At 44.8% G+C, this 23,609-nt stretch overlaps 2 protein-coding genes across 2 annotated transcripts in view; one reads left to right on the forward strand and one right to left on the reverse strand.

The window, feature by feature from the left end:
* Nucleotides 1-20,989, forward strand: part of Vps13b (vacuolar protein sorting 13 homolog B) — an 881,657-nt gene extending 860,668 nt beyond the window's left edge. The window contains 6 exon segments of the mRNA XM_023699943.1: nt 4,055-4,231; nt 6,050-6,220; nt 13,386-13,562; nt 15,738-15,840; nt 16,347-16,596; nt 20,200-20,989. Coding sequence (XP_023555711.1) covers nt 4,055-4,231; nt 6,050-6,220; nt 13,386-13,562; nt 15,738-15,840; nt 16,347-16,596; nt 20,200-20,448 — 1,127 coding nt within the window. The 3' untranslated portion in view covers nt 20,449-20,989.
* Nucleotides 20,990-22,946: 1,957 nt separating this feature from the next.
* LOC101583568 (cytochrome c oxidase subunit 6C) overlaps nt 22,947-23,609 on the reverse strand; it is an 11,187-nt gene continuing 10,524 nt past the window's right edge. The window contains exon 4 of the mRNA XM_004640067.2: nt 22,947-23,074. The gene's annotated coding sequence lies outside the window, so the exon portion shown is untranslated. The remainder of the gene's footprint in view (nt 23,075-23,609) is intronic.

Consider the following 23,609-nt stretch of genomic DNA (forward strand, 5'->3'; position numbering starts at 1 on the left):
CTTCTAGAAAGCAAGTTTTATGATTGTTGAGAGGATCATATGTCAAGTGTCCAGTGTTTTGCTTAGCATTTAATGAATATTCAAGCAATAGTAGCTGTAATATTTTAGCTGTTAATAGAGCTTAGAATTTAATTCAGTTTAGCAAACATTTTTAATACCTTGCAGACATAAAATTTTCTTAGCACACTAGTGCTAAGAAAACTATCCCAGGTCTTCAGCCCCGGTGCCTAAGAGAAATCCAGTTCTAGGGCATTAGTTTCCTTCATTGCTATTCATGAATAGCTGTAGGTGAGAAATTCAGAGGATCTGTGTGCTCCTAAGATGCACAAAGAGCCTTCTGCATATCCTGAGCAGCAGCACTGTCTAGACAGACCTCAAAGAGAAGGTTGTTGGTGTCTCAGCCTCTCCACAGACCTGAGCTCAAGAGGAAAAGTGACCCTGTTCATCCTTCCCACCCTCTGCGCCAGGTTGGTGGCCTCCCTCAGGCAGAAGGCTGCTGTTTCTCAGGGCTTCCCTTTCCAGTCTGGCTGGAACTCTGCAAAGGGTGATTTAATAAGTATACAAAATCCTGTATGGGGAGTACTGTGTATTGAAGATTCATTGTTAGGAACCATGTGGTCTCAGAGTACTTTACAGTAATAGGCATCAAAACTTGTGTTCCTGAGCGAAGTTCACTCTAAAACAGTTTTACTGTGGGCCTTCATGTCCTAAAACTTCAAGCAGAGACCATCATCTGGAGCTGTTGGCCTGCTTTCCTGGCACTCTCCAGGAAAGAAATGGAAGTCCAAGTTTCTAAAATTGACAAGGGCAAGAATCTCTGTTCTTCTCTGTGATCTTGCACTTGGCAAATGCATTCCCATAGATGATTCAGATTGTAGCCAAAAAAGAAAAAAAAAAAAATCCATGTTATCATTGATAACTTGCCAGTAACTGCCATTTTGGTGAGATTGTATCTCCTTCATAATGAAATTCATGTTGATAGGGCAATCCAGACTCTTTGTAAAAGAAAATAACAAGATCAGAGAGAGGCCCTGTGAGACCTGTTGTGATAGTTTGCACAACAGTGAAGGAAATGCTTCTGTCTTACTAAGAAATCACTGAAAAATAGGCAGTTAACACTTCAAATTTAATAGATGGGTATATTTACAAACCATTCTAGAAATGTACCCTTTTAGGCAATCTTACTTTTAACATGAGAAGGAGACATGTAGGTTACTGAGCTCTGATCTGAGGCCAGGGGAGGAATAAGGTTCCGTCCAGTCCCTGCATGGTGCCAAGGTGCTAGAAGCACCCAGCTGTGTGATGAGCTGGAAGAGAAACTCCACCTGTGGCCCCAAGTGGCCATGGCCCCTGCAGCCTGTGTGCTCAAAGTGATTTCTTTGTTTTGTGCTTTTAATAAGCTTTCCAAACAAGAACATTCTGTTTGGATTTTTGATAATTCATCTAAAAATCCTCTTGCTGTCCCAACTTCACTATATACAAGGACAAGAAATTCTAACAGAGCCAACTTTTTAGAGCCTGTTGGAAACTCTTTCCTGAAAAATCTCTGATTATCCTTAGGATGATCCTTACATCCCTGTTAAAGCGCCTGTTGGGGCTAAAAAAAAAAAAAAAAAAAAAAAAAAAAAAAAAAAAGTGTGGCCAATCTAAGACCCTTCTGAAAGAAAGTAGTAACTGAAGGAATGGAACTAGCCAGAGGGAGAGAAACCCTATTAGACTAAAGCATTTGTGTAGTAGAGGACTGCCTGGGAGGGAGCAGTTGGCACTTTTATCATCATGTGAAACAGTGCTGGCTGCAGTAGACAAGAACACCTGACCTCAGTTCTAAAAAGTAGGTAGAGTCATTTGAAGAGGTTTATAAAATAGTTAATGATAATGAGAAATGAAAGTGGGTTTGAGAATTCCTGAGATCCCTGTCTACCTGAAAGTTTCAATTTGATGGCAAGTCAGACAGGCCCTTTCCTTTGTCAGAAAACTTTCCTAACAACTAAACACAAGAAACTGTAAACACAAATATACTCTGTATCTGTAGGACATGAATCTGTGGGCTCAACTAACTGTACATCATAAGTGTTTGAAAAAAAGAATTGTGTCCCTATTGAACAAGTACAGACTTTTTTTCTTGTCATTACTTCCTTCAGAAATACAGTGTGGGGCATGGGGAGATAGCTCAGTGGTCTAAGCAACTGCCTGATAAGCACAAGGACCCAAGTTCAATCTCTAGTACCTCATGCCCTGCCAGTCCTGAAACCAGGCGTGTTGGCACACATCAGTAATCCCAGCATTGGGGAAGCTGAGACAGGAGGATCACTGCAAGTCTGAGCTGCATAGAGTGATCCTGTAACCAAATAAATATTTTTAATTTTTTTTTGAAAATACAGTGTAAAACTAATGACACAGCATTGATATTGTATTAGTTATTATAAGTGATCTAGAGGTGGTTTACAGTCTAAGGGTATGTGTAGTTTGGTACTACATTGTTTTAAATGAAGTAATTGAGCATCCTCAGACATTGGTGGCTATGTTGGATCCAGTCCTCTATGGATAGATGGGTGATTGTGCTCACTTTTAGAAGAAAATAATTGTAGGAGGCTTACCCTTGGGTACTTTCTGCCATTTTCTGGCCAGATGCTATTAGGATACAGCTCTGGTCCACAGGTAGTGATGCTACTAGGATATAGCTCTGGTCCTTTAGCTAGTGGCTCAGATGTCAGTGGTTATAACCCAGAGGCTCTCAAGCCAGCCTTCAGCTAGTTAGGAGCTGGAGCCATGACTGGGACCTCTCTGCATGCCTTTGTGCTGCCGGACTAGGATACCACTCAGAGCGGCTTTGCTTGGCAAGAGTGATCCTTTTTTCTTTAAATGTCAAGTCTTTAGAGAGAAAGCTCATGTCTTCCTGTCGATCCTCACATTGATTCCAGGCTAAAGGGAATCTGTTTCTTTACATTCAAAGAAGGGACAACATTCTACAACTTCCCAAAGCACCCAGTCTTCTTTCAACTCCTTGCAAAAAGTCCTCCTGTGCCTGGGCTGGAGGGTGGGAGACTCTTCAGGACCCAGGCCTGGCTTTTACACTAGCACCTTCTGGATCCTCTCACGTTAATTCCTGTACTGAGGATCTCTGTCACAGGAGTCCTCTGGAGGCTAGCTGCTGAGAGATGATGGCTGCCACACAGGACTTGTCCTCATGGCCTTAGCAGTAGAAGGCCCAGCACAGGGCTGAGGAGGTCAGTGGATTCCCGGAGGAAGTTGCCTTTCTAGATTCCTCCTCTCCTTGGCCCTTAGCCCCTGCCTGCTCTATAGTCCCTGGGCTCCCAGCCTGCAGGAGGGGCTGGGCAAAACCTCATTCCCACGAGGCACAGACTGTAATCAGGCGCTGAGCAGGCCAGCTCCTGGCAAGCCCAAGCTTAAATAAGAAACCAGATCCACAGCTGCCCCCCTACCCCCAGGACATGACAGGGAACACTCCCCTCACACTAACCCAATCAGTGTGTCCCTGTCACTGGTGTTTATACAACCAAAGCTGGGGCTGAAGGGGAGACATTTGTCTGGCTCTAGCTCTGCTCCAAAGGGAAGCACTCAACTTGGTAGGATTGGGAAAGATTAAAAATAACTCCTCCATCCTTGTCAGAAGTTTGCATCCCCTTTGCAGCGTTCCATTTTGCATCTGGCCTCTCCCCCAGCCACTCAGTTTCTCCTCCTGCTGCCCACTGCCCCCTGCTGCCCCAGCCTGCCCATGTGCACCTGCCTAAGGCTGGAGGAAGTATCCTCAGCACATGGGTCCCTGTTGCCACAGCACACAAAGCTTGGCAAAAAAGTCGTATTAAAGCCATTTGTGAGGCTGCCAGAGGATTGCTTTGATTTATAATGTATGAAAGTTCACTATTTATGAATTCACAGTGAATGAGTTACTTCCCGTATTTTACGCTGAAGAAGCTTATTACATTCTCAATTCTACTGTACAAAATGAATTGCAGGGAAACTGGCCTGCTTGTTACAAGTGGTGAAAGTACGCATACCAGGCTTCCGTAACTCTCATTCCCGTCCATTGTAGGCTGGGTGGTTGGGTCCCTGGAGATCCTTGGTAGTCCTGCGAGCCTGGTGCGAAGTGTGGGGACCGGCATTGCTGACTTCTTCAGACTGCCCTATGAGGGGCTGACCCGAGGCCCCGGCGCCTTTGTGAGCGGCGTTTCCCGAGGGACGACATCCTTTGTGAAGCACATTTCCAAAGGTAGCTATGCTGTTCCTTATGCTAGTGCCTGTATTTTGTTCCTTGCCTGCTATACTTTTTCTCTGTAAAGAACTGTTGAAGATTTGAATGCATTTACATTGCCTCTAGCTTTGCTTGGCTTGTTAGCTTGCAGTGAAATATTGCCTTGGAACAAAGCTCATATATAACGTCTTATGTTTTAAACAGATCACTGCTTACTGGTAGTGTGTGAAAATGTTTCAGAAACTTTAGAATTTTAAACCTCCCATTGGGAAAACAAGCATTGGCTCAACTGTTATTCCATGTGATAAATATAGAAATATTAAAGGTGTTCAGGATTTCTGCTAAACATCAGAAATCCTACACTGTGTTGCTTCATCATATTTTTTTAATGTAGATACAGTTGTCATAACTTTCTTAAGGATATGGACACGTTTTGACGTGGAAGCTGATTTAAAGGTGAACAGGCCAACTTTTCTCTACCATGGTATGTAAACAGTGCCATCTTGTGGCCCAGACAGGTCGCCAGGCACCAAGGCCAACCTTCTCCCCATCAGAATGTTTTCATTTCATCTGTGTGTTTGCTTGATGATATTTTGGTCAGGTTGGCAGTGACTCGGGAACTAACAAGGGCCATCTGAGTCCCCTTTTCTTCTCAGTAGGAGGCAGGGAAAGCAAGGCAAAGGCCTCCTTCCCCATAAAAGGCATTTTACTGCAGACAGTACTGCACTCCCTTATGAGTGGGCAGATTGTGGAAGTCACTAGAAGGCCTCAAAAGAAGACTTGAACTTGAAATCGGAGAACCTATGATCCGTTGAGAGCAGGGGGAGTGCCTGGGTTGGGGCTGTTAAGAGAGTAGCAAGAGCAATCAAAACAAATTCCACAGACGATGAGAAGGACTTGCATGGGGGCCTGGGAGTCAGGCTCCACTCACCAGATGAGTCCCTAGCGGGCTTCTCACTCTTGACACTGGAATCTCTGTGGTTCTGTTGTTTTAATTTTAAAATGCAACAACCAACACCTGCTAAATTGAACCTCAGCAGTCATTTTAACCTTCTGAGTCATTGAGGGCTTTTTTTTTTACACTGGTTTTCTCCTCTTAGCAAGATCTATTTGGTTTGTATGTGTATGGTTAAAGATGCAGCTACAAAAATGTCTTCTACATTTCTTCTTCAAGCTAGATGTCTATAGCAGAGGAGCTCGCTACCTCATGACATGCCCACCTGTGTCTTCCACTCTTGTCTGTGTGGACCTGCTAAGGGGCAAGACCTGCTCTGAGCAGGTGGCTGAAGCCACTTCCTTCTGCAACGCAGGCAGAATGGGGCCTTGCCCCTTTGTTCTCCTTACTTCTTCTCAGCAAACTTCCTGAATGAAAATTGCACATAATCCCTGTGGGCATAACTATTTCCTCAGAACATCAAATGATAAAACTTCATGTCTCCCTTTATTAAACTGAAATAATAAGATGAATGTTATTCCTGAAGAGAAACATTTCCTCATAATCTATCTAAAAAACTAGCATTACAACCTTTAAAAGCAGAGCAGGCAAATTGGAGCCTTCGAAGTTGTGCCTCAATGAGGACTTCACAACTGTTTAACAAAGTCTTAATCAAACAATAGGAGGACTGTGAAATTTTAGGGCTCTCCCTGGCCACAGAAAGTCCTGCTTTCATCTGTACCTCATTTTCTTCAGGCTCCATCCCTCCCCAGTGGCCATACCCAAAAAGGACCTAAGTGCTGCCCTTCTCATACCCCCACTCCCACCAGACCTACAAGCCACAGCCCTGGGACCCATGTGCATGTGACAGGGAGGCCAACCCTGTGCTCTTCTGTCCTCAGGTACCCTCACATCCATCACCAACCTGGCCACCAGCCTAGCCCGGAACATGGACCGGCTCTCACTGGATGAGGAGCACTACAACCGCCAGGAGGAGTGGCGGCGGCAGCTCCCCGAGAGCCTAGGCGAGGGACTACGACAGGGCCTCTCCCGGCTGGGCATCAGCCTGCTCGGTAAGGGACTGTGGGCACTTGGGTATGGGTGTCTGTCTGCACAGGGCTGTGGGCTCTCCCGGGGTCTTTGCCTTTGCCTTTTCCCTAGGCATGGCTGTGAAGTTCATCTCCTCTCTGTGGACAAGGGAGACTCGAAGAGCCTAAGGTACTCTCCCCGTTGCCTACAGCACATCCTGAGGGCCTGGGACAGGACTCCATTTCCCAGAGCCACCATGTGGCTGTGACAGGGTCATCCCAGGGCCTACACAGACACTGTGTTCTGCTTTCCTGTCCCTCTGCAGGAAATAACAGCATGGACCTCAGCAAAGTGGTGTCCACACCAGGACAGCAGTATTCAGCTTTGGCTTTGGGAAGTGGGTGACAGGCAGCCTTCCTGAAGCCCTCACCTGCTCCCTACTCCCTCAGCACTTGAGTAGCGTGCATAGGTCACGCAAACCTTGGCAAGGAGCCTGCTTCTCCTTTCGTGTATTTTTATTTATTTTGAGATCAGCCTGGCTCAGAGTAATTATTGTTTGTCAAGCATCTGAATGGTGTGGTTAAAGGTGAAGATTGCTATGGATATTTCAAAATATTACAAATACTTGAAAATACATTGCTTTAGAAAGATCTGTTAAAAAGAAAGACTCAGAGCTGAAAGGACAGTGCAGGATTTCCAGGGTAATTTTGTTTATTTGCTTGCAAAGAAATCTGAAACTGTACTGCCTGGCAGCCTCCCTTCCACGTGTCCATGGGAGTGCACGCCTATGGAGATCAAAGTGACCAAAGCAGGGCAAGCAGAGGGGAGCAAAGAGGAACTTGGAAGTCTTCATCCCAGCTCTGCCTTCTGTTCTGCACAGCAGCTCAGCCTGTCTGCAGCTCAGCCAGCCACGGCAGTGGGAGGAAGTAGTAAAATGTTACAGAGCAGGTGAGGTCACTAGAAATGTCTGCAGTACTGACAGAGAGTGCTGTGGTGCACAGCATTTGATAATGCGTGAAAATGGAGAAGCTCATTGCCTGCCGGGCAGAGGAGCAACCTACAGGTGATGGCACTCCTTTGGAGGTAGCTCATGGGGGGCCACGTCACTCAGGATCCTGGGCCCCAGCCTGTCTTCGTGGCATTGGGCAAGTTCTTCCTTGACCCTGGTTTCTGTTTTATAAACTGGAGCTGGTAATACAGTTACTAGAAGTAACGAGGGGTGTTGGGCAGACAGAACCTGTCATATTATTTCATGGCAACAAAAGAATTGTAAGAGGTTTGTGATTTTGAAGAATATCCCACCAAAGAGGGGCACTTAAGAAATGGCAGGCACATTCTTGCTTTAGTTTAGTTCAATGAATTAACTTGCTATGCCCGAAGAAAGGAACAATGAGGCTATTTGGGGATTTAAGATATTTTTATTCTAGGGATTACAGGCTTAAATGCCCTCGCCTCTTGGCATGAGAGTTTCATCCCCCCAATCAAGCGCTTCCTGAAACTTTCAGTAGACAGTTATCTGAGCTGCTGGCACGTGGTGACTCTCTTTCCGCTCGTCCTAACTCCTGTCTAGCCCAAGGATTCTATTCCCTTACTACCAAGTGAAGGTTGCAGCCACTGCTCAGCTTCCACTGTCTCAAAGTCACCTGCTGGTAGGGTTCAGTCAGGTGAGGAGCCCCAAACCTGCCCTGCTGATGTCACCCTGAGGGCATGGTTTCCTGCAACAGGGTGGGAAATCATAAAGCTGTGAGCTTCACTATGGTCATTGTATCTCATGTAACCTCATCCATGATGTCTGCAGAAATGGCAATGGGCCCGTGCAGTTTGGTGCATGTCAGGTCATTTCCAGACAGAGTCCTGAGGTGATAAACTCAGTATGTAGACACTCCTGCAGCTCTGGCCGGCCCACTCCCTGGGAGCTCTGGTCCCAGCCTTGCAGCATAAGAGTAGCCCAAAGTCCAGGATGGTCCCTTCACCTTGGCCCAAAGCAGCATCCTATTCTCTGAGCACTCCAGAGTTCATCTGTGCCTCACAGAATCTCTGGGTTATCTCAGAATGCCTGGGCCTGTAATAGCCAGATGTGTGACAGGAAGGAAACAAAAACCAGGAGCAACAAGGTCTTCTCATTTAGAAAAGTATAAATTTGTCACCATGTCATTTATTCCTACAAATGGCATTTAAAATTGCTAGATGTAGTTAAGTATCTCAATGCAGTTAGTGATTAAAATATATGGCAGATGTTTGCACTCTTTTAAAATGTACTATGGCAAAATACATTGCCACTAATCCCCTTCAAAATACTCCCCATTGATTGTCACACTATCCCACTATTTTTATTCCCATCCTTCTTGCTGCTTTCTGAAGCAGTTCTGGAAATCCTCTTTCGTGTCTTTGCAATTTGTGATTAAAAGAGGATTCAGCATGGCTGAATAAGGAGCCATGTTGGAGATACTCAGAGAAAATCAGCACAATTAAAAACAGTGAACGCTACTGCTGAGTGTCATCTGAGGAAAGGTGGGCTCACGGAAGTATCACAGTGAGTCCTCACCACCTATTCACTGGACTGGCACCGTGTCACTTCTGGCTCTCCTGCATGCCAAAATGCTCATCAAAGACATCATGTCAAATCAGTTCAGGACATTGAGGCCACAGTTGCAACTAAAGACCTTCACAAAAGAGGACTTTTAGACCTCCTTCACAGTGGCAAGAACGTTGGGATAACTGTGTTGGAAGTGAGGGAAATTAATGACAACGTGCCTTTGGCTGAAAGAACTTTTTAAAATTTAAGCATTTATAATATTTCAGTCAAACCTCATGTAATAGTGTGAAACCCACAGTAGAGAAGTTGAAATTATAGTTGTTCATTTTCTTTCTTTATAAAGTAGAACCTTTAAGGACCCAGTTAATAAAAATATACTTAAACAACATCTAGGGTGACAGAGCACTTTCATAGGTATTATCTTACTTGATTTTCACAGACCTGGCCAGAGAGGAAGCTGAGTTGACTGCCCAGACCAAACCTCAGGACACAGAGGGACCCGGCCTTTCCCCACCTTGTCACCTACCTTGGAAGCTTCTAGGCCTGAGAACCAAATGGGAAAGACTTAACAGTTGCAAGGTCCAGAAAGGATAGACTATGCCTGAGTGTGTCTGTTCCCTGGGCCTCAGCTCTGTGTCCCCCTCCTGGGTGTAATGAGGCACTTAAAAATCAAAGGCAGGCTTTAGACGCCATGCCTGACCAGCCCAGCTCAAGAGAAGGGAAAGTGCCAGTGCAGAGGTCACAGAAGGCTTCGGCTGACTCCCCAGCAGGTCTTGCAAAACAACAGCTTTTGGAAAGACTGTTTACCATGCAGCAGCCTTGCCCGCATCTGCAGATCTGTTTACCCAAATTCCCACACTTGCTTCTCTGCCTTGGTACCTATGCTGGGAAAGGATGATCAGCTCAGGGCAACAGTTCCACTCCATGGACTGGCTCCTCCAGACACCAGAGTGCCACTTTGGGGAACTTGGGGTTATCTCAGAATCCCAACAAATTAGGCCTCTTCCTGATAGCTCAGGTTGGCCCTCAGCAAGTTCAGTAGGATTCCAGTGTGACTGACCCAAATATTTCCTTCTCAGTTTGCACATCTGTTCTGAGTTGCCTCAAGCTGCAGTGACAGCACCCTGGGGGTGTCACTTGTATTTGGAATGGTGAGCCATCACAGTGTTCCAGCTGCAGTCTGTGCCTCTGCTATCGGGACAGAAGAGGGACCTAAATAAAATTGCCCCTCAAAGTCAAGAGGCCAGCAGCGCACGACATGCCTGCCCGCATGATCCACCTGTGGCCAGTGGCCAGTCAGAGCTGCAGTGAAGGAACGCACCGGTCCCCTCCCCCTCGATTCTCCCAGACTCTCCTGACTGAAGGTGCAGAGACAATGTTCCTGTACCCCTCCAGGGCTCTGCCTCTGCCACCAGGTCTTACCCTGCACCTCCCTGATCACATCACAGCCCCGTCCATGTGACCACCACCCCATCCTGTGGGCCTGACACCAGCACAGGCTTGCGATCAGTTTCCACTACTTACAGCATTAGAGCAGAGTTTGAGTCTGACAGTAAATAATTTACCAGTTTAGGACTTAGCTGGCTTACACTGCAGCACTAAGGGCTCCCACAGTGCTAGCCAAGGCTGCTCCCTCACTCCTCAGCAAGCTTGCAGAGAGCAGAGCAGGGCCGATTCTCCTGGCCTCCCCATCTTCCACCTGTTCTCACACAGGAGACAGTTGTACCCGCTGATCAGGGAGGGCTTGGCATATGCAACAGGCTGGCTTTTTCCCTTTCTTGCATGTGTGTCAGCTTCTTTTCTACCTCGTAGATTCTAATACCTGTCATGGGCTCAGGCGTCCCACTTTCCTAACTGCCCCAGTAGTTTATCTGTCAGAGCCACCAATGCCAAGGTAATTGGAACCTTCTTTGCTGTGGCCTTTCCTCAGCAAAGGAAGGAGGAAGAGGAAAGGCAGCACTCACAGGACGCCATCTGCACTGATGTGGAGGTGCTCCCACCCTGTGGGGATGACCACGGCGCTCTTGCTACAGGTTCCGTGAACAGCGGGGGCTGCCACTTGGAAGGGAGTGGCACTTATAAATAAGGGAGCCAACCTCCGACTTTCTGTTGTTCTTCTTGTTGTTATTTTGTTTTGAGACATAGTCCCACTATGTAGCACAAGCTGGACTCAAACTCACTAACAGTCCTCCTGCCTCAGTCTTCAGACTGTTGGAATTACAGGTGTGTATCACCACACCTGCTCTCCCCATTAATTTTAGAAGTTGCCACACTTGAGAAAAGTCTACTTTTTTTACTGGCAATGCTTTTATTTATTGATGTTTATAGAATTGTTTATAATTTTTATGTAAGCATGGAGACCTTTCAGAGAAATCAAATAGTGAAATGAGAAAAGCTGCAGTCTTTAATTTGATGCTGCTTACTTACGAAATGATGAAGAAAAAGACCAAGGATTCCTGCCTCCCTTGTACTCCTGGTGGCTGCTCTGTCCCTGACCTTGTAGGTAGAGACCAGAGGATTGGATCCCTTGACCTCTGACAAAGTGAAGGGTGCTCCCAGCCTGAGGACCAGCAATGGCCATCTGGGGTGCTGAGCGTGACCCTTACCCCTGGAGAGCCAGGAGAGCCAGGGCCATCTGCTCCCCTCAGCCCATCATTTCTGGAGGCATACTCATAGACTCTGGAGTAGGTGGCATTACTCTAGACTGGAAAGCAGAACTGTCACCTCAGCCTTTCCTTACCCTGTTTTAAAAATTTAAATGATTCTGTCGAAGCCTAGAGAACTAGAATCCTTGGATATTTTCTTCACATTTGACCTGAAGGAACAAGCCTTTTGTCCTACTGGGTTTGTTCCATGGACTATTGCTTGAAATTAACAGGTTATTGACTAAAACCTGGATACCTCAAGAGACTGAATTAATGCTATTTGGAGTAACAGGATCTGATGGCACTAAAATTTCCACCAATGCACTGCATTTTTGTATATCCTATCAAGTCTGAGTTAAAAACAAGGGATTCTACAAGAACTGTAAAGAAATTTCCACTTCCGAGTTAATGAACCCCCTGCTTGGTCATGAGCCAGAGGACTACCAAGGCCTCTTCTCTGTCTCATTATTGGCCCTTGAGGTAAAAGGAACAAGAAGGACATAGTTAGAGGAGTAGTCAAGGAGGCTTTCATGTGCTCGCTTCGGCGGCACATATACTAAAAAAAGGAGGCTTTCATTTGCACCACCCTCATTCAGCAAGATGAAGTCATGGCCCCGTGCTAAAGGTCGTAGAACAGATCAGTGAAACAGGGTTTGGGGAGCTATTCTAAATGAAGAGTGAGTATCCAAACCTTAGTTAAAGTGAGAGAGAAGGAAGTTTTCTGAAATTAGCAAAGAGCCTGTTTTATAAACAGAATAAGTGAATATGTGGATTTTTTAAATTTTAAAATTTACTACAGTTAAAGACACACTGCTTTTGCTCCCATCAGAATACTACTTCTCACTTTGAACACATTAGCCCAGCATTCTTGAAGGTTCTTTATCCCATTTTTAAGCAGTATAATAAAAAATGCAGTGAATGTTCCTGCTGATTGCCAGCCCCTGGGAAGACAGGTTCATAAAAACATAACAGTATGTCCTCATCCACCTTATTCACCAGATCTGGCACCATGAAATTTGTGGTCCTGCCAAAATCAAAATGACCATAAAAAATAAACATTTTGAATCCACTGAAGACATTGAGGAGCCATGACAGCGCACCTGAAGACCCCAGTGAAAGTGGGCATCCAGCCAAAGGATGGGCTGAGTGATTTGAAGTGGGGAGTATTTTCAGAGGATTAATGCATTGTGACTTTTACTATAATAAAAACACATTCACCATATTATTTCGATCATGCAGCATAGATGGACAGCTAAGAGTGGGGCTCTGGCTCAGGATCCTTGGATTCAAATTCAGTCCCAACCACTTAACAGCTATGTGACCTTGGAAAACTTCTTAACTTGTATGCCTCCATGCCCTCTTGTAGAAAGTGAGAAGATAAGTCCCAGCTGCCAGGGCTATGGACAGTAAATGATTTCATATAAAGGAGGCTCTAGGAAGCAGTCAAGATAGAGTAGGCATAAGAGAAGTAAGTGCTATATCAATTACCGCCTGCCTTAAATACATACATTGAGCATATTGAATTATTATTAAATAATTGAGGCTGAGGATATAGCTCAGCAGCACAGCACTTTCCAGGTAAGCACAACGTCCTGAGTTTGATTCCTGGTACTCCCCCCCCCAAAAAAAAATAATAATTGTTATTGAAAGCAAAAACATAGAGAGGGGCTTCCTCTTCCCTTTTTGCACCCCAGTTGACTGAAAGTTTGCTGCCTAAACAAGCTCCCTCTCCTGAGGCCGTACTTCCCTGTAGAGGTGTCATCTTTTTTCAGAAGAAAGGCAAATGGGCAAAGCTAGTGAAGTCTTAAGTGTTTGGTAAATTGCATGAATCTTGAACATTGTGTTTTGATAAATGTTTCACATAAGCAACTTTAAATGTACTTAGATAATTGTGGTAAATAAATGTATAGTAAAAAATTTTGTAACAGGGATTTATTTTCAATCCACATAAAACTGGGTTCCAGATTGGGGTTTCATTATCCGAGGACTTTTAAGCTCTGTCCTTCACAAGGACTTTTGTTATTTCAGGTGCAATTGCTGGAATAGTCGATCAGCCGATGCAGAACTTCCAGAAGACGTCCGAGGCCCAGGCTTCAGCAGGACACAAGGCCAAGGGCGTTATCTCGGGTGTGGGGAAAGGAATCATGGGGGTGTTCACAAAGCCCATTGGAGGAGCTGCTGAGCTTGTGTCACAGACTGGCTACGGTAAGGAGGCGGGAAATTGGCCTTGGACTTTACTGGTGTGTTTGCATTATGATACCAGAGCCTCTTACACAGGGAAAGGGGTGAAAAATAATGGATAAATCATAGCTGTCTTTCTTGCCTTCCTGTGCTTGTTTACACAGAGTACAATTGTGCTCCTAGTAGAAAGTAATAAAACTGTAGAGGCAGAAAATGAGTTATTAGAATTAGTAATTTCATTACTATAGTGTTTTTCTGTGTCACAGGATCTTTGTTATAGTGTACTTAATAAAAGCAAGGCATGGCAATGCATGCCTGCAGTCCCAGCACTCAGGAAACTGAGGCAGGAGGATCACAGTGAGTTTGAAGCCAGCCTGGATTATATAATGAGTTCAAGGCCAACCCAAACTATATAGCAACACCTTGTCTCATAAATAAAGCTAGGGATATAGCCCAGTGCTACAAGCATCTGCCTGGCAAGCACAAGGTCCTGAGTTTTATTCCTGGTACAAAAACAAATAAAATAAAATACTTTAATGAACACTAACCAGTTAGAGATTGAGGGCAGCATGGAGAATATATTGCAGCAAGGAATGATTAAATTGTTCCCTATAAAAGGCTGCCTACAGGCAGGAAGAACTCTGTGGGCAGCAGTTGTCTGTGAAGGAGAGCATTGCATTTGTGTGCACATCCCTGGGTCTGGAGTGGTTTCTCTGCAGTCCCACTGGGCCGTGGGCAGCCAGGCTGATTCCTGTGGTCAGCAGAGGCAAAGGACCATGGTCTGATGCTCAGAGCCCCTTCTCCAAGTAGACAGCTGTAGAGACCTGCGGCTTGTGGCACTACTTAGGCCTGGATGGCGGTGCTTGGGCCGGGCCACACATCAGTGTGCACATGGGGAGTGGCTGGCATGAGGCGGCTCCTCCTGCTATACTTACGCTCTGTGCTCTTGGCAGAGAACATCATCTCCACTAGGCATGGCCAGGATCAACCTTTTCTTACCTAAACTGATACCACTTTGGCACAAAACGGCTAACTGTACCTCACCTGCAGGAGAGCTCGCCCACTTGTCTGACGCCCAGCATTCTGCATCTGCCCCTAGCACCTCACTACCCCATCCTGGGATGGAGCAGGAGACCTGAAGCTGCTGCAGCATTCTCAGAGACCACACTGATGGAGCCGAGTCCCTCTGCTCCACCCTCTCTCCCTGTCCTGTGAATGATATGTTGCCTCCAGGGAAACCAAAATAAAAACTGCCACAGCTTGTAAGGGAGAAAGTTGAACTCTTTCTTACCAAATGGTTAGGCCTCACACATGAATAAAAACAGTATTCCTTTGGCTACAGACTCCAGTGAGGTAAAGGCAACTCATCTTTCATAAATCCTTTGATGTTGAAAGTGCTGTTGTCCCTCGTGGTGTTTCCCAGGACTGGGAACTCTGCCTTGCATAAGAGCATCTCTGAGCAGAGCTTCACATGGTTTTCTTGGTTTCCATCATTCTTGTAAAACTTTTATTACCACACTGAAGGTTTTACAAACCACTAACTCTTAGTCTAATGACTGTGCCTCGTTTATGAACATTTACAAGCCCCAGAAAGCACACATGCTGTACCATCTTTGGTTCTGGAGTCTCTGCAGAGGCCTGTGTGGCTGCCACTGGGTGCCCTCATTTGGAGCCGGCCCCAGGAGAGCATGTAATAAAGCCGAAGCTGAGAGCTCTCATAAATGTATATGGAATCATATGTAACAGCTGGATTAAGTCACTTACCATTTAAATACTGTATCTAGGCAAACCATGTGCCTTTGTGTGTATCTGTGTATATTGTGTATTCTTTTTGTCTGACCATACAGCACAGACACAGAACAAGTACTGGAGTAGTAAGCAAGGAAGTCAACTAGTAGTGTTGCCTTTTTAACACATAAATTCTAAGCGATGTGCAAGCTGTAGTTGGTGACCAGCTGCTGTCAGGAGTGCTGTGCTACCTGTGTTAGTCTGCTTCTGTAGCATATTCATATTGTAGTTTCTGGCAGTTTAAGATCACATGGTGACTACTATGGTGTAGTGGTTATCTGGGCACTTGCTACCATTATTTTGGCTCTGTAATAGTTAATGGCGCCCTCTCAGCAGATGAGGTCACTGTAGCATGGAACCGTTTTCCAGGAATCAAGTAGTAAAACTCCTTCACTTCTTTTTTTTTTACAGGTATTTTACATGGAGCTGGACTTTCTCAGCTTCCCAAACAGCGCTATCAGCCAAGTGATCGACCCGCTGACCAGGCTCCAAACAGCCATGTCAAATATGTCTGGTAAATTACTAGGATACTTGTTCCATTTTACATCCACAGTGCATGTTAGTAGCATCTGGGGCAGGTGCCCAGGAGGAACAGCTGTCCTTGACACTGGTGCAGGGCATCGGAGCAGCCGGGGCCAGGCTGCTAATCCCAGGTTTGGGACTGTCTGCAGAACTCTATTCTGTGATAACTGCTCAGGAAGGTCTCACGCTGGCTGAACAGCCTGGGCCTGTGAAGCCAGCGCTCTCTGGAGAAGCAGCATTCTAATTAGGGACTATCATTTCTGATGGAAAAAGGAGCTAAACCTTACTGGTGAAAGGAAATTTTTGTCCCTAGGAGGAACTAGGTCTGTTGACCAGAATTAAACTGATACTGCAAGCTAAGGTAATCATCAGAAGGGTGATGACTCTGCCGTTGGGAGCTCTGTGTTGGGTTCCCCCTATAATTGTAAGCAGTGAGCACCAGTGAGTAACTGTCTTTACCAATCTGGCTCCTAGCCTGACTTTTCTCCTCTTAAACAGGAAAATGCTCCAGTCTCTGGGCAGACCAGAAGTCCACATGGCCCTGGATGTGATGCTGGTGAGGGGCTCAGGCCAGGAGTATGAAGGGTGCTTGCTCCTGACATCAGAGGTGCTCTTCGTGGTGAGCGTTAGTGAGGACACACAGCAGCAGGCCTTCCCTGTTACTGAAATCGAATGTGCACAGGACAGCAAGCAGAAGCACCTGCTCACCGTGCAGCTCAAGCAGCCAAGAGTGGCCTGCGATGTGGAGGTACGCTTCAGACAACAGGGTTCCCACAGCCAGCTGCCAGAGAAGTCAGGACACAGGCTGACATCTGTGACCCGCAGGTGGCTGCTGGAGACCAGAAATCTATAAGGATGATGGTGGCAATGGGCGTGGGGGTGCACTGTGGAAGGAGTTGGAAAGATGCACTCAGGTGTGCATGTTAGCCCTGCACAAGAGCCAAGCAGGTGCTAGAGGGACTCCGGCCTAGGCCCAAGCTGTGTGAGTCTCACAAGCTGCTAGCAGCATAGGCTGGGAGCTGAACTAGATGGGACAGTGGAGCTCCCAAATGTGAGACAGCTGGTGCATGGAAGGGCAAAGAACTGCAGGGCTTGCTGGCAGCTGCCCCTCAAAAACGCCCCTGGTCTCCATGGACCTGGGAGTAGCTGCAGCTGGTCTGGGGGTACAGGAAGGGACTGCTGAGTGAGGGGCATCATGAGGCAAGGGCAGGCTGCACAGACTTCTTCCCTCTGTTCGTTCCCCCAAGCCCAACCCAAGAGATTTCAGGGGTCAAACTGTTGTGAATACGTCTTCCTCCTACACAATGAATGTATTCTGTAGCAGTGCCCCTTTCCCATAGTGCAATTTCCTGTCTATAAGTAACACTGAGTACTTCCTGGGGACAGTGCTTGGCCTCTTGGGCCCGCTTCCTGGCTCCACAGCTCCTGAGATGTACTGGCTGCTGGCTGTGGCTCTAGGCAGACATACAGTGACATGGAAAGGATGCTGTTGAGTGGCATGTGTGGAGTAGCCACTGAGAAATGATTCCACCCCAGCTCCCAGGTGGTAGCCTGCTCCAAGGGGTCAGCTCCATGCTGACCCTAAAACAGGCATCTTTTTCCATGTGGCAGGATGGATGATCAGTGACAAGCTGGAGTCTATTAGTCTTACCTGGGGACCAAGTGGCCCCAGCAAAGGACAGCAAATCCTGATTCCTTTTCATTATTATTTTCCTTGATATGGGAGCCTGTGTCTCGCTCACACCACTGTTTGGGTAAAAATTATCAGAGATGGAAAGTGGCCAACCACAACAACTCTAAGATTTCTCTAGTTTCTTGGATCATAATCAGTCAAGGCTTTAAACTGGGGCTTGGCACCAGGACTGCAGTGCTGCTTTGAGTAGATGACTTGTGGGGAATAAACAGAGGTCAGATATCCAGCCTGACTTTATTACATCTGCCAAAAATCTTCTGACCCAGTTGACAATAAAGCAGTGGTGATCTGGTTACAGGATCTGGCAGAGGATAGTAGCATTATCTTTATGTCCTTAGTCTTTAATGAGAAACCTCCAAGACCCCAAGAATATGTGTGACCATAGTTTTTCCTTAGTAGGCTTGGGAAATACTTCAGATCTCAAATTGACAGTGGAGATTCATCTCTTGCTGTTAAACTATCTTTCACTGTGATCCTTGTCTGTTGCACTTGTTTGAGAAGGGTACTGAGACATGTCATTGTGGGAGGAAAGAGACCTACTTCTCCAGGGGCAACTGAGACAGAGAGGCAACACCCATACATGTTGCCAAGGTTATGACCATGGAATCATTGAGTTAGACATGAATGCACTGAAGCTCTAGACACCACACTCAATAAAGGTTTTCCTTTGATGTCCAGGAATAAAAGAGGGTTAGGACTAAGGAATGGCTAAAACACAGGCAGGGTACACAGGAGCACTGCAAGACACCCATTAAAGAAAAGCAGTGAGCACACCCAGCAGCAACAGCAGTGCCGGGGGGGGGGGGGGGGGGGAGCGCAGGCAGGCACCCACCTTCTTTTATCTCTTCCACCTTGTCTCTCCCCGCAGTTCATAAAAACAGTAACTGCTGCCTAATCCTGAGTCCAGGACCTCAACCTCCCACTCACCCCCCCCAAAAAAAAACCTCAAGCTGCAGAGCACTTGTGAGTCCTTCATACTCCAACCCAGTGTGTCTTAGTGTGGGAGCAGAGGGTTGCCCTGCTGTGGTCAGGGCCTCCCAACATCATGCAGACCTGAAGCTGGCTGGGAAGCCTACCTGCTATGTGCCTGTGAAAATGAAGAGCAGTGTGTTCAATTCTTTATATAAAATGGCTTTAAGAAGCTAGGAAACAGCTCTTTTGGATCTTGGAAGGAACTAATTTGTAGATGACATCACTCAGCATATTTAAGTATGGCAAGATTTGAAATTTTTTTTAAAGCAGCGTTTGCTTTTCTTGGTTTAATGCAGCCATTTTTAGGGGTAATAATTGCTTAATATGCCTGGCACATTATTGAAATCCCTTATGAGAGGTTCAAAATGAGTCAGAAGGTCAATTTATTCCTTGGCCAGGTTCCTTTCACAACACAGGCTTTCCTGTGCTGCTGTTCAGGAGGAGCAATTAAGACTTTGTGTATTCAGAACTTTCCAGCTGAATTCCGGCCCCATCAAGTGGTATCAGAGCTCTGGCTTCTGCCTGGTGGTGCACAACTTCCATCTGTCTTAAGTCTTTGGAGGCCTTCATTTTCTTCCTCAAGCTTAAAAATAGGAGATCTGAACTCTGACAATGCCAAGCTGAATCCTCTAGCAGACCCCTTTACTATCTCTGCCATCTCAGTGGCTTTTGCAGCTTTTGACTCTTTTGACTGCATTGTTTCTGGGCCCTACACAGAAATATAAAATTCTTCACGGTGCCTCTTTTTTGACAACTAAAACCTTAGTGAAACTGCATTTCTTCCAGAATGGTCTAGCTGACACTCAGTAAGTAGGAACCACCTCAAGGTCAGTAGCTACTTGCTGCTCACAGATGGGTGGCTTGTGCTGCAAACTTCCCACTCCGCTTCATCTACACACTAGATAGCAAGAAGACGTGGGTGAGAAGAATTTATAGCTCCAGCTGCCTTTGATGGGCACTCTCAGAAAATCTCACTCACGAACCTAGGTAGTATATCTCAGTTCTCCTACGCATTTCTACTGAAGATGAGCCAGACGTTTATGAACCATAAATGTACTCTGCATCCTCCCTTCCATAAAAATTTCCCCTTCCTCTGCCCAGTCTATTTTCTCTGGCTTTAAATCCTAGCATTTATAAAAACAGAAAATGTTAACAGTTCAAAAGGTTTTTTTGGTGTTTTTTTTTAAATCTCTGCCCACAGCCACTGGTTTCAATGAAATGCTCTTTTCTACTTTTCTGTCAGGCTGCAGAGGTTTTATCTGAGGTTTACAAAGCCTGCCTAACTGAGCTTTTATTTCAGAATGCCAAGTATAAGGGTGACTAGATTTAGAGAAGACATTTTTAATTGTTCCTGGAATACTTTGATAAACAGCAATAACAGTATTTTAATAGTACAATATTATCAAATTGTCAACTTCAAACATGGGTATTGTTTGAATAAGCACTAGGTGCTTATTCAGAGGAGGCTTTCTTAATATTCTTATGCAGAGCTGTTGTTATACTGCTAAAACTGCTGTGCTATTGCTCATCTCAGAGGAAAAATAAAAGGAGACACTGTTTTGAACAAATGGCTGTAACAGATGAGCCAAGAGGCACAGTATCCAAATGTATCAAGAAAAAAATAAGTGTACTGCAGAAGTCTATTATAAGGGTTTAGCAGCTAATGAATGTGTCTTTGGCTTGCAGGTGGATGGAGTCCGAGAGAGACTGTCAGAGCAACAATACAACAGACTTGTGGACTACATTGCAAAGACATCTTGTCACCTGGCCCCCAGCTGCTCTTCCACACAAACACCGTGCCCAGTGGTGGCTGTGGAACCTCCCTCCTCCACTGTTAAAGAGTACCATTATTTGGCTGACCCACACTTTGCTCAGGTCTTCATTAGTAAATTTACCATGGTAAAGAATAAAGCCCTGAGGAGAGGGTTCCCATGAGTCCCCACTAAGGTTTGGATTTCTAATTATGCCATTTTTTGAAACAAGCAACTTAGTATTACTCTAACATTCAACATGGACCCAAAAAGGCCAACACTCTTCTAGTTATAATTTACTAGCCACTTATACAATTATTAAATTCTTACCCAAATTTTCCCCCCAAAATTATATTAAGATGGGCCAAAATGTTCCGTCCCATTAGGAAACAACGGAATCTTGTATATGCTGTATTTCGACCAAAAATGCATCCCTTTTGCTCTACCATACCAAATTTCCATACTATAGCTGTTACTGCTCTAATACAAAAAGTGATTAGTCCTTACAGTGCAGAGAAGAGTTAAAAGCTTTATTTCCAGTTGCATCCATTGGGAGGAGGCTGAGAAACCGCAGCCTAATAGGTCATGTCTACTAAGTTTGGATTCTTGAAGTGCTTAGGGTCCTGTTGCTTGTCCCTTAGCTGCTATAATGCTGTTCTTTAGCAAAAACTGCTATGTACTTGCCCTCCCAAATCTGTATTGTATTAAAAGTAGTGTACATCTTACGTCTGTTGAGGTACATTTTAAAAAAGTTTTTTTCCCCCAATTTGTATTTTACTGAAGTATATCCCCTTGGTATAAGCCAATGAAAATAAGACAACATGCTCAGATTAGTTTATTTCTAGGAATTTATTGGTACTCGAGGGGAATCCAGATCCCCAATATTAATGATGTCAGTCCAGTTTCCTCCGCTGAGGTAAGGCATGAAGATATTCCCAATTATCTTCACATCATTTTATATCCAAGAATAGGTCTGACTCAAGAATCTTACTTAGGGCAGGCAGCATATACCTTAAAACGTTCGGTAAATATCTCATGGTCCAATTCATCGAAATGTGTCTACTGATTAATCTACTTTTGAACTTGGGCCTATAACTTTGTACCTACAAATGTGAAATGCTAGGAAACAATTTCAGAGACTCACTCATCTCTAGGTCCCAACAGGCTGGTGACTAGTCACTACATCACTGTGCCTGGCAAGGAAGACTTCATGGAGAATGCGGGCTGAATATGAAGAAAGGCTTGTTTGCTCACTTTAAAAAAGTGAGCTTGTCAACTTCAAAGTAACTATTTTTTAAGAATGTAAATATATACTAATTCTTGTATGTTTTATAGTAATTTTGCATACTGTTATATAAAATTATTTAAAAGGAAACAGTTTGTTCTCGGGGAGGTGGGTCTCAGTGCTAGGATCAAATTTAAGGCCTCCTACAAGCTAGACAAGTGCCTACTGCCAAGCTGCACGGCTGGCACAGGTTTCCTTGAATTACAGACCATACATGAATACTGTTAAACATTTTTACTCAGTTCTCATCATGTGACTCAATTCTGTACAAGTTAAAAAGGGTAAGATACGCTTTTCTTAATCCATGATTAACCTAACTTTGGATAAATGTACCTTTAAAGCTTTTTGTTGTATCACTTTAATTTTTAAACAGCAGTTAACGAACAGATTCTGAAAAGGTTGCCACACTGCTTGTTATTAGCAGACACTACTCAAGTCAAAGGACCATTTTTTTAGATACATTCTGATTCTACGAGATATGACTGAAAACTACAGTAGACGTTAAAAAAATAAATACAACAAATGACACACTGCCATTAACTCCCTCAAATGCCTACCATTCACTGTGAACTAACTTTTTTGTGACACATTTCTGGAGTTCTCATGATTGCACAACCCTGGCTGCTTAGATGTCCTGAACCAATGCAAAATGTGTACATTGCATGGGCATTTTGACTTTGGAACAGTCAGAAGCCACGTGGTGCCAAATCAAATGGATAAGAACACAACATATGACCCTTTCATGACCCTGCCTTTCTGGATGAATAGCATTCTACAACAGCACTCACCTAACTTTTAATCATTTTTAATCATACCTCAATGACACAAAAGAGGACTTGTAGAATGATGGGATAAGTGTGTTCCAAACAAAGGGGACTATTCTGAAGGGAGCTAGTGGCAAAGTATCTGTCACTCTAGCAAATGATTATTCTCAGCCAGGCATGGTGATATACACATGTGATCCCAAGCTCTCGGGAGGCAGAGGCAGGAGCTCACTGTGTATCCCAGGAGTTTAAGGCCAGCCTGGGCCACACAGTGAGCTCAAGGCCAACCGGAACTATATACCAAGACCTTGTCTTTAAAAACAAAATGCATTCACTGTATATTTTGATCACTCTGTTTATATCAGTTTAATAAAGCAATTTTAAGTATTTCTCAGTAATTCATTTTGATTTTCACTTATTTGACAGGAGCAGGGCTATCAAATAATGCCAACAAAATTCAAGCACAAGAATTCATTGGCAGGACTGTCTCTGTCCCTCCTACAGATCCCCACAAAGCCAGGATCTAGGAGGACCTTAATTTTAAATACTTCATTATCTCCCATAAAATAATCTCCAGTCAGTTATAATGTTTTGTAAGAGATCTAAATTATCAATAAGAGTAACTGCACAAAGTTTTACTGTCCACACAAGTGTTTATTTGTCATGAGAATCCTAAGTATTCCTTAGCCCACATATTCATGTTTCATAGTTCAGGAACACTGATCAGCAACAAATGCCTATGGAACCCAATCCAAAGAAACCTGTGGAGAGAGAGAATGACTAAGTCAGTGATAAACATTCTGAGAACCGACCATCTCTTTAAGATCAACTGATGCATGTCCTTAGGCGCAGACCCATGTTCTGGTCACTCCAGCTCCCAGAAGTCCACTCCTGGACAGCTGGGCTCTAGGCTGACTTTCCTCCAAACTGCCCCACCACTCTCACAGACTCTTCCATTCTGAGCATACCACACCTTAACTCTTTTATGCTTTAACAGCTTTTTCTTTCTCAAGTCTGATTCCCTCATTCTCTCTCATATCTATATAGTGCCCTTAACTTTAAAGTTAAAACACTACTGCTATGCATTATAAACACAACTATTAGTATTTCCTTAAGTCACCTCTTCTGTCTTTATCTGTACAATTACTAACAGGTCATTCTGTATATGACATTCTTAGTTTTCTACAGTTTATGCCATTTTATGAATATTGATAATGGACTGCCCTGAAGGCATTCGGAGCAAAAAAAAAAAAAAATCCTTCTGCCTTTGGGGGGCCTGCCCCTTAGCTCAGTTCT

Source organism: Octodon degus, unplaced genomic scaffold, assembly GCF_000260255.1.
Source record: "Octodon degus isolate 3935 unplaced genomic scaffold, OctDeg1.0 scaffold00118, whole genome shotgun sequence".
Taxonomy (NCBI): Eukaryota; Metazoa; Chordata; class Mammalia; order Rodentia; family Octodontidae; genus Octodon; species Octodon degus.